This window comes from Pygoscelis adeliae, unplaced genomic scaffold (genome assembly GCF_000699105.1).
Source record: "Pygoscelis adeliae isolate BGI_AS28 unplaced genomic scaffold, ASM69910v1 Scaffold242, whole genome shotgun sequence".
Taxonomy (NCBI): domain Eukaryota; kingdom Metazoa; phylum Chordata; class Aves; order Sphenisciformes; family Spheniscidae; genus Pygoscelis; species Pygoscelis adeliae.
This window is the reverse complement of record NW_008824369.1, coordinates 187965-207385: the sequence shown is the minus strand read 5'-3', so window position 1 is coordinate 207385 and position 19421 is coordinate 187965. Positions and strand designations below refer to the sequence as shown.

Below are 19421 nucleotides of genomic sequence, written 5' to 3'. Positions count from 1 at the left end.
TCTTTGCCTGTAACGCCCTTTCTCTTGCCATGCCAGAGAGTCTGTTTGCCTGCCCCTCCTCAAACATTACACTTTCTCTCCTTTTCCTCTGGGACTTATGTCATGCAGCGTGTCCCTGGGGTTGTATTTTGTTCCAATTATCGTGTTACACACAAGAAGAGAAATGTCATTCTAGTGAACAGAGACCCCAAGCTCAGCCAGTAATAAAAGTTGCTTTGTGTTGTTTTCATTGCAGCTCTATCTGGGCAAAGCAAACGGTTGGTATTTGCATGGCTTAACCATCAGCATAAGCAAGGTGGTGTATCTAATACCTTACCCATATAACTCGAGGAGTTTATATTTAATTTCAGTCTTCTGCTCGTGGCTGAGCTGTTGGCAGAGTTTGAATTGATGAAGGGCTGTTGCCATTGCCTTCAGGGACATTCTGCCACGTAGAAAGGCTGGAGGTAAGTGGCAGATTAGATTTCCAAGTAGATCAACATCATATTCATCAGCAATGGAGCCGTTCTGAAACAAGAAGCATTTACCTTGTTGGCAGAGCTAATCTTGGCTCTTGCCCTGTATCACTCAACTGCATCACAACACATTTAAGCTCTGTGACCCTTTAAGGAACAAAGACACAACAGTTTGCACTGGCAACTTAATCTACAGTTTCTGCCGAGACTGCTATACTTTTTGCTTTTACCAATGCAACTGGTGATATTTAATAAGCACTTGTCAGAGCTTTCAGTGCATTCTTTATTCCATATTGAAGCACACACAAAAAAATAATTAAAACTAAATCTCCTGCCACAATCTCTATATCCAGGTGACCACCCAACACCTGCAGAGGTGGTGCAGTTCTGCCTGGCGGGAGGGCCCTCACGTGGCCCCTTGTGGCAAAGGGGCCACAAGCTCTTGCTATCAGAAGGCTTAGCTCTGAGGGGTTTCTCAAGCAGCTGCCAAAACGCTAGGGATTATAGGCCTAGTTAGTATGTATAAGGACATGAATATTCACAGCTACATCAAAGAACGTTTCCCCTAAAAACTGATGACTGCTGCAGCTCTCAGACAGCAGAAGTCACATAATCCTCCTGGTACCACCACCTCTCCCGTGGAGCTTCCTGTGCCACGCACAGCTCTACAGGACTAGCACCGCTTGGAGCAAGGGGGAACAGCTCCAGGTGCAAATGGGTCAGCTCCAGGCTGTCCTGGCCAGTTCACTGTGGTCAGCAATGACATCTCATGAGAATGCTTCGTAACATGCATGGAGTCAAGGAAAATTGTTAAGGAAGCTATAAAAAGGTTTCCTTAGGCAGGGAACAATAAAATTGAAACAGTACATGAAAAAAACATAAGAATACAGATGGGTAAGTCAAGAACTTATGTAGATGGTGACTGACATTACTCTATGAAATGCAGTACAGTAATATGTGCAAACAGAACCCCAGAATGGCTGAGTTTGGAAGGGACCTCTGGAGGTCGCCAGGTCCAACTCCCCTGCTCAGATCAGGTCAGCTACAGCAGGTTGCTTGGGGCTTTGGCACTAAGAGCTTCTCTGAGCTAGGCAATAGTCTAAGCTGCTCTTGCTTGTGAGGATGAAGAAATTAGCGTGCTGTGTTATTCCCTTTTGGGCGCTCAGAGCCCATCAGCTATGGTTTCACCGCACAAACACAGAGCAGGAGAGCCTGTGCCTCAGGTTGCTGTCTGTATAGAAGAGACCCTGAGTGTGCGCATTTGGAGAGTACAAATAGGCAGGATAACTTTGTGATGCACCACATGACAATAAAGGGAGAGAAAACTAATCAACCACTCTCACTTAGTTTGGAATTATCAGTGGCTAATTACAGATTACTTTTTTTGCAGCTCCCCCTCCACTGCTGACCCCTCCTAGCCATACCTACCAAGCACTCCTGTACTTTTTGCAGGACAGCGTTCTTTTTGTGAAGGCTTGGATTCAAAAGGTCCATCTCAGTCTTCCCCAGACTTTCAATGAAAGGAACACACAAAGGGCCTGAGACATACTCCAGGTATTCAATCCTGCAGAAAGAATTCAAATGGTCTCAGAATGTAAACCTGACCTTCATACACCCATAAGCACACCCATAAAATCTGCGATGACGTAAAAATTTAGAGACAAGGCTGGACTTGAAAAATTATAAACCGGCCAGGCCAGAAAAGTTGCAATCACTCCACACCTTACTTTAACTTACATCTTGTCTTCCAGTTCACCAGCACGTCAACCTCACTTCAAAAAATGACTAAGGGTTATAAATAGCTGCAAGTGGATGAAAGTGCCCTGAGATGCTTTAACACCATATGAAACAAGACTGCCTACAGTTCAGAAACTTTTCCCCTTTCTCCTTTTTGTCAGGAATAATTCTCTGATGAATGAAGATGTAGTGGGTGGCTTAAGGACAGTAAGTAGTTTTAGAGTAGGCTTCCTTTTTATCAAAGTCTAAGAAGGCCTGCCAAATTAAACAAAATGATGCTCTTCTCCACCCAGAGTGGCAGGCAGCCTTTGCAAATAAAGCCACATCCCAAAGCTGCTCAAGTCCAGCCTTACCAGGGTTTGTAGGCAAGAGCACCAGCAACTTCTGATGGCCCTGAACAAGCCACATGCAATTGTTGGCCAAATAACTTGGTGCTGCAGTTTGTAGAAAGCCTTGTATTAAAGTCTTTCTATTATTGTTCTTTTATTGTTTTTAAACAGAGTAATGCCTTTTCAAACAGAATCCTTTTCTTTTCTTACTTTTTTTTCAATTTAAAATATTCCAGGAAAAGAATAGTTCTCATTCCCTTTTATGCCTTTAAGCACGTAGGAAGAAAGAAAGAAAGAAAGAGGGGGATTAACAAGTTGTACAATTCAGGAGTTCCTATCCAGGTACAATTATTACTTTCTTTTCTGAGGAAAAAACCTGTCACTGAATATTACTTGGCTATTTACATAATGCAATATTTTGCTAACTTACAAAAAATGTCTTTAAACACACTGAAATGTTTTTAACCATACAGAGCAATATGCTTGGGCAGTACCCAATGGCTGTGTCTTACATATCCACTCTCGAAAAAAAACCCTAAACAAATAAGCAAACCAAGTTTCACAACCTAGGGGAGAAAAAAAAAAAGAAAAAAAAACACCAGCATAAACTACATTTAAGTTAGTTTTGTGACTCTAAACAATTATGCTTAAGAAAGCCCAACGAATTAATCCCTTTATTTTAGCAGACATCAGCAACAGTATAAGCAGCAACATTACAAGCTTTTTCATTGCTGCCACACCACTGCCCCGTGATTCAGCCTGCGCACAGAGCGCTTCAAGGGGGGCTGATTTTAAGGATGCAAAGGAATCCATAATTGTGACAAAAATGGGCTATACTAAAAGACATTGGGTATTACCAACTTTCACTTGACACAGAGTTTGGCTACAGTCAGTGACCACTTTTTATAAATTACCATTTGTTTGAATCATCAGTTTTCTTAGGAGTGAAGAGGTTATTAAAAATGTGCTTAGAAGGACTACTCTGAATGTACTGCTATGAACGCAGTAACTTAAGATGTCGTAAGATGTAACTTACGGAAGCACCGATAAGAGGAAGGGAGGAATAGATGCATTGGAGACTTTCCAAAACTTCCAAGCCAAACAATTAACCTAAAAGCAACAAAAATTTAAGATCTTAAACATTTGGAAATTTTGAGGAATAATGAAAATATGGTTTGTTTATTACAGCTTATAAATTAGCATATATAAAACTGTGCATATTATCTTCAGGGAGCATTTTTCTTTGGCTTTTTTAAAGTAGTTTGGAATTTTCTTTTTGTAGACATCAGAGATGAAATATCCTATATTTGGGTGCATGAGAGCATTTGTATGTTTTCGAAACGTATATATATTCCCAAACAGATTACTCATGAATTAGCAAGTTAGAAGAACTGTAGAAATTTCTTGCAATTTTTAAGTGACAAATGAAATTGTCAAAATGAAGTATGATAACAGACGAATTCACACATAAAAGATTTAAATGAAATATGTTAACAGACAAGTTCACACACAAAAGATTCTGAAAAACATGAAAATAGAATTAACCAAATCCTAATTTACCTACAGTTTGGATATTGGGTAGTATGTTTATGTACACAAAGTCTTTTTTTTGTTTTACCTGATAGGGAGAAAGCAGATGAAGATTCTTTTCAAAGAATTTAAAAATGTTTAAAAAAAAGTCTGTTCCCATACTTTCAATGAGTTGACAAGTTACTCCTTTCACAAGCTGTCCTGTGCTGATAGGAAAAGCAAAGTTCAATCTGTTGAATATTTAAGCAGGATCTAGTCCTTACTCCCCACAACCATGTCCTAAGATACAGTTTCTTGACCACCTCTCTTTCCCCTTTCTTGTAATTGAAAGGCTATTGAAAGTAAAAATGTAATCAAATTGAAAAATATTGACTGAGCCTTAAAATACCAAAACCTCTGCAATGCTTCGATCCAGATTTTGGATTTGGAGAGCCTTTTTAATGAGGAAGGTGAATTATCAAAGAATGAATAAACATAAGACAGTACAAAATAACCACACAGCGTTTATATTTACCTCAAAGTCGCTCTCATCACACAACTACACTATAACTCCATTTCAAGAGAGACTATCATCCATACCTTAGCAGGTCAACAGGATAGTATTTCTTAGACAGTAATTCATACAGACACAAAGCCTGAAATAAAATCCACCATATTTAAAGTTAAACTTAGGTAATTCAGTTGTAAGAGGCAATAACTACTGCAAGGTTCTTGTATGCTTAACTCTCTTATGTACTCTAAAGGCATTTCTGTGGTCCACTTTGGCCAACCAAAAGGTTTGGCAACCAGTGCTGAATTTCTTCTTCACAAGACATCATCACTGACCGGCACTATGGGATGATGTTAAACATGTTCATGGCACACAACCACAGAATAATTTAGGTTTGAAGGGACCTCTGGACATCATCTGGTCCAACCTTGCATCTCTCTGGACAGAGCCAAAGGGCTGACTGTACATGCAAATGTCTAGTATACAGTACTGGAAAGAGAAAATTTATGTGGCAGAATCTTGAAGATTTTTAAACCCAACATATCAATGCTTCCCTTTCTGTAACATTGTCTCATAATGCTGCCTAGGCTCTAAGTGACCTCTGGTTGTTCATGTCAAGATATATTTGCGAATATATCTCCATTTCAGCGATATATTTCCATTTATATATATTTGCGATATATTTATTTGGGGCAGTTCCTTCCTTTTACCTATGTTCATTGAACACATATGTATTACAACACTTTTCCTATTCTCCCATCATACTAAATTGCAGTGGAATGGGAACTGCGCAATAATTTTTACCTGGCTTCTTCTTAGTTCTTTTTCTTTCATCATTGAAGAATTATATCCAGCCTGCTTCCATAAATCAGAAAGAGATATTTCTTTAAAGAAAGCTCCTTGTATATCTTTGAATGATGAAGAAAAATCTCCAGATGCAGCTATCTAAAAAAAGGAACAGATAAATACATGGCATTTCAGAACTGATGCTTAGATTTACAGGATTTGCCCTTCTTTCTATTCTCTGTAATATTTCTCTTAAGAGGATAAAGGAAAAACATGTCAGTATTAAAAATGCCACAGCACTAAGCAAGAGACAGCCTTCGAAATATACTTGGTGTTCAGAAAAAAACACTGGAAATATTAACCATTGAGCTAAAACACATATCTCGGTGACAATATTTTAAATCATGCTCTGCATATCTGGTTTTTGTGCTCTTGTACAGAAAGAACCTGCTACACACTCAAGTTTATAATCACCTTCCTGAGGATCCCTTGCTGTTGTGCAGGCGATAAGTCAGATAAGTATTGGGGTGTTGTGCCTTGAATAATCTGAGAAAGGTCCTTTGGGTTCATGCTGTAGAATGACTGGGTGCTAATACCAGTTACCAACGCGCCCATTTGACTAACAGTATAAAATGATAAAACCTGCAGAGGTTACAGCAGAAACAAACAGGAAGTTTTCTGGCTTGTGAACAGCAGATATATTTAAAAGCAAAAGTTAATAAATCAATCAAAACTATTATTGTTGAATACTTAATAAATTTCTTGCCTGGGGATGCACTTTCCTCAGATTTCATTCAATTCAGACAAGACTGTTGAGAGAACAAATGCAACAATTTTCTCAGAGGCTCCTTTTTTTGAAACTTCAGAGAGGACCCCGATTCCTTCCATTACAGTATATTTGAATATATAGTCTGGGATCTCTGATCAGGCAAATTCTGCCTAGGGCAGTGATACAGACAAAATAATATATACAACTGCCAAATGCAAATAGTAATTCTCTCTGTTACTAGAGAATTACTTTGGGAGGTACAGTCTTGGATGTTTTTATTTGATTTAAACAAAATTTTCAGACCACTAACAGTACTAAAAAGAAGTCTTGTACTAAACTTTTCAAAATCTATGGTTACCGTTGAGAAAAAACCATTTCACTTTTAAAAATAGAAGGTAGGAAATCTGTTATAGAGGTACCTTTTCATAAGAGAGGTATTTACTGGATAAAATCATAACTTGGCTTTTTGCCCACCCAGAGACTTGGCTTAATGTTGCAATAGCATTATGCACCGCGTCAGGTGACAAAGATTCCAGCTGACTTGAAGTTAGCCCAACCACGGCATCTGACAGAGATCCAAGGATATCATTCAGTGTCTGGTTTTGCATGGCAATGTTCAGGAGTTGAGATTTCAGCTAATGTAAACAAAAAAAGCAGATGGGAAATAAAAATCTGCCAAGAACCAATTTTCATTATCACCCAAAACTTTAACTGGAGTTTCTGGAATAGGCATTGGCAACCATTTAGTGACCACACATTTCATAAAAATTCAAAAATAGAACCACAGTTGTCAAAGGAGTATGGAATGGGAGGAAACAGAATGAGAAAAGAATGAGCGCTGTAAAAAACCAAAAATGGGCTTTTATTCTTTGCATTGTATGATCAAGAACCATTTCCACTTATTTCTTAGGTCCCAGTCTTTTTTTTTTTCCAAAGTCAAGAAGAAAGTCGCTTCTCCTCTGTTTCCAGGATTAGGATAGGCAAGAAGAATGAACATTGTACCCACCTTCTGAACCTCAGCCTGGAAACCTCTCAATTGATTGCATTTAATCATTTGATGAAGTAAAGCCCGGGCCACAGCAGCATCCATCTGTTCCATGTCATCATAAAAGCAAACCAATAAACCTAGCCTATGTAGAAGAAAATACATTAGCTAACTTCTGACATAAAAGGTGTCATTTTCAGGAAACTGAAATATGGTATGGTATACCCTACTTGTGCTCAAAACTTGAGTCACTTCTGTCTGTCACCAGTGCCTTAAACTGCAATCTTTAAAAATCCACATGACCTGAAATTTGGGTATGAGACATATGCACTGTTCTCTGTATTCAGCTGAACTCTACCCAGATTGCTTGTGCTGTCAAAAATTTAACTTTCCTGGTTCCATTTGTCCGTGGCTGGATTTTCCCAGCTAACCTTGGATTTCACATGCAACATAACTCATTCATGTGTCAGAGCAGCAGCTAGAGCGTTACATAGCCTCTTTATCATTTCGGGTTTAAACAAAGCCTGCTGTATTTCGCATCAGACATATGACTGGCCGATGGATGGAGACCTGACAATTCGACACTGGCTAGGAGAAAACGCGCTGAGGCTCACTGTCGTAGTTGTGCCAGCACAGCAGTTTGCAAGGCAGTGTTGTGAACCAGATGTGGAGCTCATTTTGCTCCACAGTACAGATGCTGTAATATTAAAGTCAGCATTTCCATTAACCTCTGTAAAGCACAAGCACAACCACAACCATAGTTGGTGGAGAGAAGTAGTCATACCACCAAGGGTAAGCACCTGCTGTAGGTGGCCTTCCGACTTAGGCCTTGTGCTTATCTACTGCCATTACCTGCAGCCCTGCAAAGGAGGTCTGAATCGTGCATCGCTTTCTCTGGACTTTAAACTTCATAGTGATGGTGATGAATTCGTTCATAGGAAGCCTGAATCGATCCCCTGTCACTGTAAACAACTAGCCTTTGCTTTCATAATTTACACAGGACAAGAACCTACAAAGTCCAGCTTTCCTGCTACCATCTCTGTTTTTTGGCAATTCAGTGATGCAGGCATAGGCAGAGTCTAGGCAATAATGTCCAGATGCAAACTAAATCAACAGCAGACAATGCTGCAGCACTATCACAAACTCAGTAAAATTCTGCAGTGCAGAAAGGCTTAGCTTTTAGTTCCTTTAGTTCCTCAACAACAACCTGCTTAGCGATATAACAAAATACTGCTTCAGCAGCTCGTCTGAATTCATGGGACATCATCAAACTAACATACAAATGAAGGAAACGTCTATAACTGCATTTTTATAACAAATAATTACCTTCTGATGCATTATTGCATAGCCACCAAGAGCTCTTCATCTCCTTTGGGATTAGCAGCAATGAATAGTACTACTTCTTAAAAGTGCATTTAAATCATCAGTATGGTTAAAATGAGTAATATAAAATATGTTGTAAAAATGGAATATATTAAGGATTATGGAGCGTGACATTTCTCTCATCTGTGAGAATATGGCACCTCTCATGAGTGGTAAAATAATTTTTAAGATTTCTGACACTGAAACTTAGAGTGTGGGCATAATTCTTCTCTCGCTCACATCTCCAACAATCAGCAATACTTCATGGAAGTCAGTGAGTTACACTGCAATAATGACAGGAGCTCTGAAGCCATAATGCATATTCTCCGTTAGTTTAAAACTCCAAGGTATCCCCCAAGGAGACTACAAATAACTTCAGACAGTGGTGTCTTGGGACTAGATACATCCATTTATGCGACAGTGCACATGTAAATGTGGAGTACAGTACTTTCTCGCAGGTAGCTCATGCTCACTGCATATTTATGAGTAAGAGCAGTTTATTTTGTTTTTTATTATTGTTAAAGTAAGTTCAGTGCTGATTTGACAGCCCTGAAAATGCAGATTCCTGCTTACACACAACAGTCACATGCATTTAAACATGGCTCATCTCTACCCTGCAGGACGTAAAGAGGACAGCAGGATGGGCTTCACACCTCTTCACTGTGTGACCTCTCTGGTGACACCCATGCCAATTAACCACCTGCAGTCCTGGTTGGCATGAGCTAAGATTTCCTCCTTAAATCCTAACTGTAACATGATTTCCACAAAACACCTCCATCTTCTGTGATTCAAACAGCCAAGGCAACTCACGTCCCACTATCCCAATTTATTTTATTGCTGTACTGTACAATGTGATGGAGCTTTGATTGGGTCCCCCAGATACTGCTGTAGTCCTACTAATACTACAGACAACTCCTCACTGCATTAGCAAATTAGACACACCTCCAAAAATTCATAAATTAGCAGTTCTTCACTGTTGCTAATCACGGTTGGATTTCACCCTAGATTTTTCTGCTAGAAGGAAAAAGCTATGCCACATCAACAATTTCCTCAGCTACTTATTGCTCCTCTCTTTTCTTCTTACTTATTCATTCTCTCCATACACAGCCATAAAAGAAAAAGAAAAGAAGTCTTGCCTGTAGATTGTTGAAGTGTTTCTCATATCAAATCCTGATGAGTTTATTCTTTCCAGGAAAGCTTGTGCAAGCTCTGGTGTGATACCATACACTGTGTCCAACTGCTTTGTTGCATTGTCATAGCTAATGAATAGTCTTATCTGACCAGTACAAACAAAATCATGCATCAGGAGTATGAAACAATTACATCCAATAAAACATGTTTGACACTCTAAATTAATTGACTCCATTCATGTTATAGAGAAAGGAAGAAGATAGATTTGGATAATACCGTATTTTTTGAAGGCAAAGCCGAGTGAGCGATTCTCTGTCAAACTATCAAATAATTTGAGGGTCTTCTATCATTGGTCCCTATCTTTCTTACAGTACAAGCCACAGAAGTCTGATACAGATAATTAATTACATATTAATGATAGGCACTTTCAAATTCCAAAGAGAGAAGAATATTTGGTTGACAATGGATTTGGATTCACTTTATATTTAAGTAATTAAAATATATAAACTTCTTTTTCATGTTTAAATTTGCATTTGTGTTCATATTGTTTGTAGCTGACATCACTTGACAATGATATATTCAACCACATTTTGTTACTTACTTCATTGAGACTAACTTTCAGAATTTCTTCTAACGGGAGATGGACCATGTATCTTCCCAAAATCCATAAGTTTTCCGCACTGACCCAAGAAGTTGATTCCTTGAACTCTGTTTTGTATAAATAAATACTCACTACAATGTTAAGAAAGTAGTTATTTTTCAAATATATTGTACCCAGTATATTGTTATTGGTAAATAAATCAAAAAAATATCTGCAAATCAGAAAAATCCTTAGCAGAGAGAGTCAGGTTCCCTCCATTAGCTAGATTTTAGCACCACATTTTTATGAGCCCATACATTTTTTAATGAAAATGCAATAGTAATTCAAATGTCTCAAATTTTCTCATATGAAAATGATTAATGTTTTATGTTGTTGAAATAGAAAATGGATAAAGTATGGGACAGGAAAAATTAAACCGATAGTATTAAATATGGAGCAGCACTTTTTAAATTCAGTTTTCCTAATCAAATATATTATTTAAGAACACCAGGAAGGCATGATACTTTGTAACACTTTATACATCTTACATATTATTATTGATGATACCACTCATTTCAGCAATATGCAATAGCAATAATGGAGACAATGAAAAATCATTCACATACCTCTATGGAAATAGGTTGGCAAAAAATACAAAATACTGCATAACAGTTAAAAATGTCATTCATTTAGTAACATTATCCCAAGGATTGAAAATGAAATCAAGATCCAAATATCCCCGAGAAAAAAGTATTTATGGACTAGTTGGGTACTTTGAGCCACAAAGACAGTGTTTTCTCCAAAGTGTCATAATTTGGATGGCTCAACGTGTGATACCTCTGAACATATTCCTTAGCAGTGCTGATACTCACAACTCTGTTAATATAAAGTCATCAGTGCATTTTGCAGAGTTTTCAGTATCTGAAAAAACAGCCTATAAATATCAGAAGCTGAAGAACCCCATTTAGTAAGTGATTTTTTTGAAAACACAGATCTAAGCTCCTTAGCTGAGACAAGATGATGCTCCCAGCAGACCTGCCTGTCAAACCTCCGTTTTTTGAAATGATGTTACCTCCCATTACCAGGAATATTAAGAGAGTTGAAAGATACGATAGAAGAGTTAAACAAAAACTATCATAATTTAAGGATGTTGACTGTGGCCTTTACCAGAACAGACTTGCAGTTGCCAACCATGGTAGCCATGATCCCCAAAAGCGGTTTTGTTATTTTTAAATAATGTATAAAATTTGAAAGTTACAGCCTCCTGTTTTTGCAAGGGCTACCAGCATGCTTCATCTCTGAATACCCTGGCGTTTTTAATATGAAACATGCGAGAATTGGCTGAGTGGCAAAGAAATTTCTTGAAAGGTTTGACTCTTAAGACTCAGAAGCCGCATGTCATCTCCTGCTCACCCAGTGATCCAGCTGCAGGGGCTGCCTGACACCACGGGGAGAAGCGGTATGACGGAAAAGCCCTCTGCATTTCTGCAGGCACAACAGAGACACGGCGATGAGCTCTCCGTCACCAAAACCAGCAGAAATTCTTGGGAGGTGGCCCCGTAAGCACCAAAAATACAAGGCTTCTTTCAAGTTTCTTTTCTTCTGAGCTTCAGTGAGGAAAATGCTGCTTCTGCAAAAGGGCTGATCCCTTTCCCAGGTGGTCCCAGTGCTACCCACATATAAAGTTTAAGTGAATAAATCAGACTATTGCAGGACTCTTCTGTTGTCCCGCACACCGTGCTGTGACCCATGGTGTGCAGATATACTTGAGTAAACTTTAGACTTGGATGTTGGTAGCAGTCCAACTGTGCCTGCTCAGGGCTGACGGGTTCTCCAGTTCATTCTACCAGAACTAGCTGGTAATCACTCCACACCCAATGCTTTCAGGAGTGGATTCACCCTATCTGCACTGCTTTGCATTTGAAGCAGCAACCAGGACGTAAGAGAGGCATGGTAATTTCTCAGCCCCTCCTGAGCTGGGTGATCTTTTACAAACGGAGGGTTCTCTAATGTTTCAGACAGAACCCACGATGTCTGATGCTGTGGGATTTTCCCAGGACTGCTGAGTATCATCAGGCAAGTTCTGCATCTTTGCTTCCCCAGTAATGCACTGGCAGTAATACCACCTCATAGCAGCGTCATGAACTTCCCCTCTACGACTTAACGAGTTACTCTGGTATTTGGAAATGGCAGAAGTCCCAGGAGCCAAATTTAGCTCCACCGAAGCAAGTGGTCATTTTGCCTTTGATTTCCATGGAAAGAGGAAGAACATACACATCTAATAGTCTAAAATGCTCCCATGACAGCACTGCTGGGATGTTCGGTGAAACCCAAGCACTGGCTCTGATGCGTCAGTGCCACTGCCGCTTTACAGCCCCCTCGTGGAGCCTGTCCTGCATTGTCCCAGCTGTGACACATCTGTTTAAGACACATTAACAAGGCAAACAGATGTGGTAAAATGCATAAAATCAGAATGAATTAACTTTGTTTTTACCTTGTCCCTTTTCTGAACGAGTCAGTGCCATGTGCAGTAGAACTTTCACAACATCCTGCATTTCTGTATTTTTAAACAGTGCATTGGCTAATGTATTCTGAGACAGACCTATTTTTCTAGTCTGAATAGGAGGTCAGAAGCGAACAACACACCTGGGCAGAATACCTGACAATTGTATCCTATTTAAGTCTTAGAAAAAGGACTTGAGTACAGAGCCTTTGTGTATAGCTCTGTGCAGAAGAGATGAAGAGCAAGCATCTTTGGAGAACTGTTTGCTGTGAATAACAAATACATTACGTTTACTGTATTCTGGAGCAAAGGTATTCAAGACAGCTACTCTTAAACAGGCCTGTGTTAAATTTGGGAAACAACTCAATACAACAGATAGGCCTTTTGCTGACTGTTCTTCTCTTATGATAAGCAAGAAGAAAGTACTTTGTACATAACATACCACTCATGTTACAGGATTTTTGTAGAATCTGCTTCATCCAGCCATACAGAGCTCTCTGTGTTTTCGCTGACGTTTTGTCATAGAGGTCCTTGAATACTGTTGATCTAAGTGATACAAGGGCATGTTAGCTCACTAACGAGTTAACTATTTTTTTTTTTTAAATGACACACATGGACAAATGTTTTTAGAAACAGCAACACATAAGCAGAAAGCTGTATCTGGAAAATAGACTGAGACCATATAGTAACCTCTTTTTAAAAATATATATAGTCAGCAAATGCTACATAGTATTAATCGTGTCTGGAAAATAAATGGCTTACAAGTTTCTGAAAGCATCTTCCTGCAGAACCTTTGGGAGGCTCCCAATGACATCAGGTTGGAGATAGTTCACTGCTGACACACGCAACACTTGGCTTAGGATATCCACACAGTCCAAAGCACTCAGAGCCAGAAAGCACTTATCCAGTGTTACAAGGAACAAGGTCCTGTTTACTCCTGGGCTTTGAAAAATTCTCTCTCTAGTCTTGTCCCAATCAAGACTAATATTTCCCATTTCCTGCAAGCAACAAAGGGTTAAAAGAATGTCTCTGATTAATTCAATGTATTGTTCATTTTGAGGCCCAACAAGAAGCACTCTACAAAAAATATGGTGCTGTTCTCGTGAAAAATAGCTGCAAAATACTGTCTGGTTGCATTACTTCAGATAATTCCTTTCTGGCATTGGCCAGAGACCAGCTTGAATCTTTTGACAAAATCAAAATGAAAAACAGAAAAATAATCCAAATGGCTGAAGTTATAGTGTGTGCTCTCATGAAAGAATTAGTTACTTTGAAAATGAAAGACTATTGGAATTGAATGGGTATTATTTCATAATTTAATATGTAGACATCTCTAGAATAGACCTTCTCCCATGCAGTATTTCTTGCAGCCATTACTACAGACATGCTCTTCCAGAAGATGGGGCAACATCAAAGAACAAGCCCAGGGAATAAAGTCACCCTGGTTGGAGATGGATTATTAGGTTGCTCCGTCTCACAAGTCGACGTGTCTAGGACAGCCTGTTCAGAGCTGATAGTCCCGGGCCTGGTGATTTGTTCATGCAGTATTGTCAGTCCTGGAAGAACTGGGTATGCCGTTTGAGAAGACAAAATTTACAATTTATTGAAAGGGCTTATGCTCTACTGCTCTGACTCCCAGTGCATGCTGCACACCTATCCTGTGTGCTTTGGCAGTAGGAGCTGCACCACCATTGTTTGAATAGTGGATTATATAGTGTTTGTTCTGGGCAGGCACCTCATGCATCTCGGGCAACGCTCTCCCTTTCTCCCAGATTAATCTCCACCCCCTCAGCGATACGCTGGAGGCCCTTTGTCCTGGCAGGGAAGGTGCCAAGTGCTTTCATACATCAGGCTACGAGCCCACCCGTGCACTGGAGATCCCCTCTGCAGGGGCGATCCTCCCTGGGTGGCACTCGCTGACTTTGAGCGAGACTTTTAAGATGGGTCACATAGGAAACACACCACAGAGGCAAGCAAATGATGTTATGCTGCCTCCCCTCCAAATTGCCTAACAATTCGCTTGCACACTCCCGTAACTAATTAACAAGGTAACTAATTTCACCTTCTTTAGTCATCTTGGCTCTCTTTCTAGCCACTGAAGAGAAGCAGATGATACACCCTGAGAACAACTGGTCCTACCTACCTTAGGTACTTGCGTAGGAAGGTAAATCGTTCTCTGGAGATGCGTTTCTCTCCAGTGATTACAGAGAAAATCCAGATGACTAACTTGGAACCAAACTTTTAGACAACAAGAATTAAATGAAGTAAGTCCAACCTAAGAAGAGGGGCTCCTGGAATCTAATACAAGCCAGCTAATAACTGCATGGGATGCACTGCGAGACCCCCAATCTGGCTCTTTCCCATTTATCTAAAACATAGACAGCAGCTTTTATTTTTCGCAAGTGCAAAGTGACTTACAAGACGGTCCTTTCTGCTGTTGAAAAGATACTTCATTGCAGTTTGGAACTGCTGCTGATCAAGCTGTTGAAATTCGGATAGTAGTTGCCTAGGCTGATATAAAAGGTTCTTCAGGTAACTTTTTATGGACATCTGAAGTATAGAAAAGTATGGGTAATATACATAAAACTTGTACTATTGTACTAGGGGCATCTTTTACTCCCTGAAAATCTCTGCTTAAGGAGAGAAAAGTGCTTAGCTCCTGTATTGTCTGTGTTGTCAATGACTAGAATAACTATACTGAACACAAACTGTAAACAAAAATGATCTAAATGCAATGCTGAAAGACAATAATTTTTAAATCCTATTCTTGGCTTCATGAGCGAGTCCTCTCCAATGAGCCGTTTAACAAAAATGCCTCAGTTTCTCACTTCATAAAACAAAAGTAATAATGCTTTTCTGCTTCACACAGCAGAGCTGTGAAAATGAACCTTTTAAAGAGCTCAGAAAAATCAGGTACCGTGTGCATATTATTACTTAAAAAAAGGAAGGAAATGTGCAATTAGATGGGAGGAAAAGTCTGTACCAGGTCATAAGGCAAAAATATTCTCTCTCACATCAAACTGTATTACCAGTTAACAATCTCGTGCCTGTTTTGAAAATCTAAGGGGAATTATAACATTGGAACAGAAAGCACTGCAAGGCTCATTAGCACTAGACTGCAGTAAAATCCCTCTAATTCCTGACAGAATTATTTCAGAATTGTTTTGGAATTTGAATTGAAACTGTTCTTTGCTGTCGTCAGTTAGCTTGCATTGCCAGCAACAAATATTCACATAGTTAGGTCCTTGTTGTCTAGGGGGTCCAGGCCTGCTTACAGCCCTAAACTGTTACTAAATCTAATCAAATGGGAAGAGGCAGTGTTAGTCTCACGTAGATTTGGATGAGCTGTGACAGTGAAATGGCGCTTGGGAAAAGGTTTGAGCGCTGTGGAGCCGCATGGCTGTCAGCTTTTGGGAATGCCTGAGGCTCAGAGGTATCACATTTGACATTTTCATTTTTCAGAGTGTGTGGCATGGTGTAGGGAGGAGGGAGGGGGTCAGGTTTTGATTAGCAGGCTACAGCTCCACTTAAACCAGCTCGTAACTAATCATAATGACCAGGGATAAAGAATGACGACTTTTTCCTGTATCACTTCCACATTGACAATTTACAAAAACAGAGTTCAGAGGAGCCTTAAAAGGTGGATGCGTTTTGTAGGATGCTCTGGAGCCTCTCATTACATCAGAAGCAGTGCAAACTACAGCCACAGTCAAAATCTGGGAGAAACCTGCTATTTTGTGGAGAAACAGCATGTGTATACATTCAGTTCAGAAACAATTGCTGAGCCTGAAAACTCCTAATTTCTGCTTTCCATCAGAGGAAAAGCAAAAAGATCTTCTTTCTTATTATTTCTGCCTTGCATACTCCTGCAATTTTAGGGGAAAAAAAACAACCAAAAAAACCTATTCCTATTTCCTACTTAACTAGCAGATCTACAGTGTAGCAGATATCTCTATTATTGACAACCTAGTTTTGGCTACAAAGATAGGTTGCTTTTTTAATTCCTTTTTAAATAAAAATTTTCATGCATTTTAAATGGCACAAACCTGTAGGCTGCTAAGAGTAAACATAACTTCCTGGGCATGAAAATACGCCATGACTTTTGTAAGCATATCTGCTGTCCAGACATTAGAACTGTAACAGAAAACAGGACCAAAAATGCCAGTAAAATAATATAACATGTAAAATAGCAGATTAGAAGACAAAACAAGAATAAGAAAAGCAAACACTGTTACTAACACCATAATGACACGAGTATTCAGCTTCCTGGCCTAACAAGAATAACAGCCAACGTATTTAATGCAATGAAAACACATGGTTCAATGAGGAACAGAATGAATTAGTGATGGGGTTTTTAATCTAACTCCACAACCACCCACGATAAACTCAATTTTCCAACATGTTGCCATTAGTACCATCTCCAGGCATGAGACAAGCTGTGCTGTGGCTAGTCTGGAGCTATAGGTGTGCTTCCTGGCACCCCATTATGCCTGTTCTGATCTGCTTGTAGAAAGAAAGTATATTGACTAATGTCTGCTGCCTTTCCCTCGGCAGAGTCATTAATGTCAGCGTGTCTTCTTTACGCAGCCATTGATTTTCTCAAAATATGTACGAGTGGAATTGCCTTTGAGGTTTATACCACTCTTTCAAATTTAGACAAAATTAGCAAATAATTCAAAAGTTGGCAGGAGCTGAAGGAAGTGGGATGGATGGGGGACGGAGCAGGACTGAAAGAGGAAGATGGACAGAAAGCTGGAACTGCACCTAGTTTCCTTAAGAAGCCACTCTGAAACATATGAACAAAGTTAATTATCAAAACTTTTGAAAACTGCAGCAGGTATTTATTCTCAGACTCATTCTATGCATGTTTTTTGCTTTACCATGAAAACCAGCTTTTTCCTTGTTAAGAGGAAATGCTCTCACAGGAGATCTAAATCAAAGTAATCGTATGTGCCAATTTCATTCTATCCATAATGTTCCAGTTTCTGTGGAAATGAAACAGATCATATCTGAAGTGCAAGATAATACCAAAAAATCAAGATGGTGAGAGTAATACATTACCTCTGAAAATGAAGTATATCAAGGAGGGCTACATATGAAAAATGGAACAGAAAAAGTTATAGTGAGATACTGAGTTTCAATTCCTTTTGGAAGCATAAGTGGGAACAATTTTGTACATTACCATTCAGATATTTCCCAGTTATTACTTCTTCCTAAGGAAAAAATGATAACTATATGTAATAAATGATTATTTTTAGATTATAATATAAAATGTTAGTAGAGAGATCAAATAAAAATACTAACCACAGCTTTGTGTAATAATGGAGGCAAATCTGTAAAAGATTATCCCGTTATTAAAAGTTGATTTAATGTTTTACCATTCAACTGTCTTATAAAAAAAATACTTGTATGCAGTGATCAAAACTATATATTCACATATAATTTATTTATAAGCATTTAATGCAGTTTTGATTAAATGTATTTACAGAAAAACAGTGAAAATAAAAGGCTATTAAATAATAAGCAATCTTGATTAAATTCTTTGCTGGCATAGCTCCATGAAGTCAAGAGAGCACAGAATATGGTCCTAGTTACTGAACAGTACTGCATCTATTTTACTACACATAGCTTTTTCCATCCACACAAAATATATCCCTCATACAGGAGTTCTGGTCTTACCTTCAGAGGTCTGACTGTGTGTAATCTCAGCATGATTCACTGATATCAATAAGAAACATATCTTCAAAAGTCTGGACATTTCTTCTAGTGTTTATTAGAATGAGAAGATATTTCGGTTGAAAAGGAAAACAAAAAGAACTGAGTCAAAAGGCAATCTTCACCCAAAACTTTCATAGCTATAAATCAGAGACAGCCTAAGCTATGGAGCACAGCTAGAGATCAGAATGATCTAAAAGTGCTTGCTCCCAAGCTTTTAATTTAGATTTTTTTCAAGGATAGAAATATATTTTATGCAAATACAAGTCCACCAAGTGTGTACATGCAGCTAGATTTATTCTCCTTTTAGCAAGTAGCTCTTTTAATTTTCTTCCTAGTAGCAGCGTTTATTTACTAAGCCCCATTGCACCTAAATATGACTTAAATGCAGTTTAGATAAAAAAAAAAACAACCAACCAAGCAAAACCCTTTTAAACCCAGATAAAATAGAAAAGAAATAGAGAGAGTGAAAATGGAAACAGTAAAGAAACTTCAAGCAAACCCTAAGCCTTTTCTAGCTTGTTAAGTTGCCTGCGCTATTACTGCAGACCAGGTCTGGGACCCTCCATTTGCAGATCTCTGAACTCAAGCGGTGGGAGGGCCTGGCCCTCTCGCTTGCCCCATGTCAGTGCAGGGTGCTCCAGGCAGGGAAGGTAAAGGAGTGCTCCCCTCCCCTGCTGCTGTCACTCTGCAAAAAAGAGGGAAAATGTCCTTGTGCCCTTCTGTTTCAGGAGAGAGACACATTTGGGAAACGGGGTTCAAGACCACGCCACTTCGTTCAGATGGATCAAAGCACTAGTCTTTGTACTCATGAGAAGTACACCATCAATTTTTCACCATCAGCTAGGACACAGTTTCTATAGAAATATGTGTTTTACTGGCTTTTGCTATCCCTGCTGCCCTGTGCTATGCGGCATAAAGATCACTGAAAGATAAGTTAGCTGGAAGGGCAATAATGGGATACCTGGAGCTTTTCACCAGGGTGTCACTGATTCTCATCAGAAAAGACTGACAGTCTCACAGTTGTCCTATATGAAATGAATTTGTTA

The 19421-nt window shown here is 39.1% G+C and overlaps 1 protein-coding gene across 1 annotated transcript in view; it reads right to left on the bottom strand.

Moving 5' to 3' along the window:
- Positions 1-18415, bottom strand: part of OTOA (otoancorin) — a 38007-nt gene extending 19592 nt beyond the window's left edge. Inside the window, exons 1-19 of the mRNA XM_009319989.1 lie at positions 18337-18415; positions 17962-17990; positions 17840-17870; positions 17719-17746; positions 16704-16791; positions 15076-15207; positions 13420-13655; positions 13100-13203; positions 10176-10282; positions 9580-9719; positions 7103-7226; positions 6516-6731; positions 5802-5969; positions 5346-5486; positions 4631-4686; positions 4140-4257; positions 3558-3631; positions 1884-2019; positions 317-507 (exon numbers count right to left, since the gene is read on the bottom strand). Coding sequence (XP_009318264.1) covers positions 317-507; positions 1884-2019; positions 3558-3631; positions 4140-4257; positions 4631-4686; positions 5346-5486; positions 5802-5969; positions 6516-6731; positions 7103-7226; positions 9580-9719; positions 10176-10282; positions 13100-13203; positions 13420-13655; positions 15076-15207; positions 16704-16791; positions 17719-17746; positions 17840-17870; positions 17962-17990; positions 18337-18415 — 2198 coding nt within the window. The remainder of the gene's footprint in view (positions 1-316; positions 508-1883; positions 2020-3557; positions 3632-4139; positions 4258-4630; positions 4687-5345; positions 5487-5801; positions 5970-6515; positions 6732-7102; positions 7227-9579; positions 9720-10175; positions 10283-13099; positions 13204-13419; positions 13656-15075; positions 15208-16703; positions 16792-17718; positions 17747-17839; positions 17871-17961; positions 17991-18336) is intronic.
- Positions 18416-19421: the final 1006 nt, after the last annotated feature.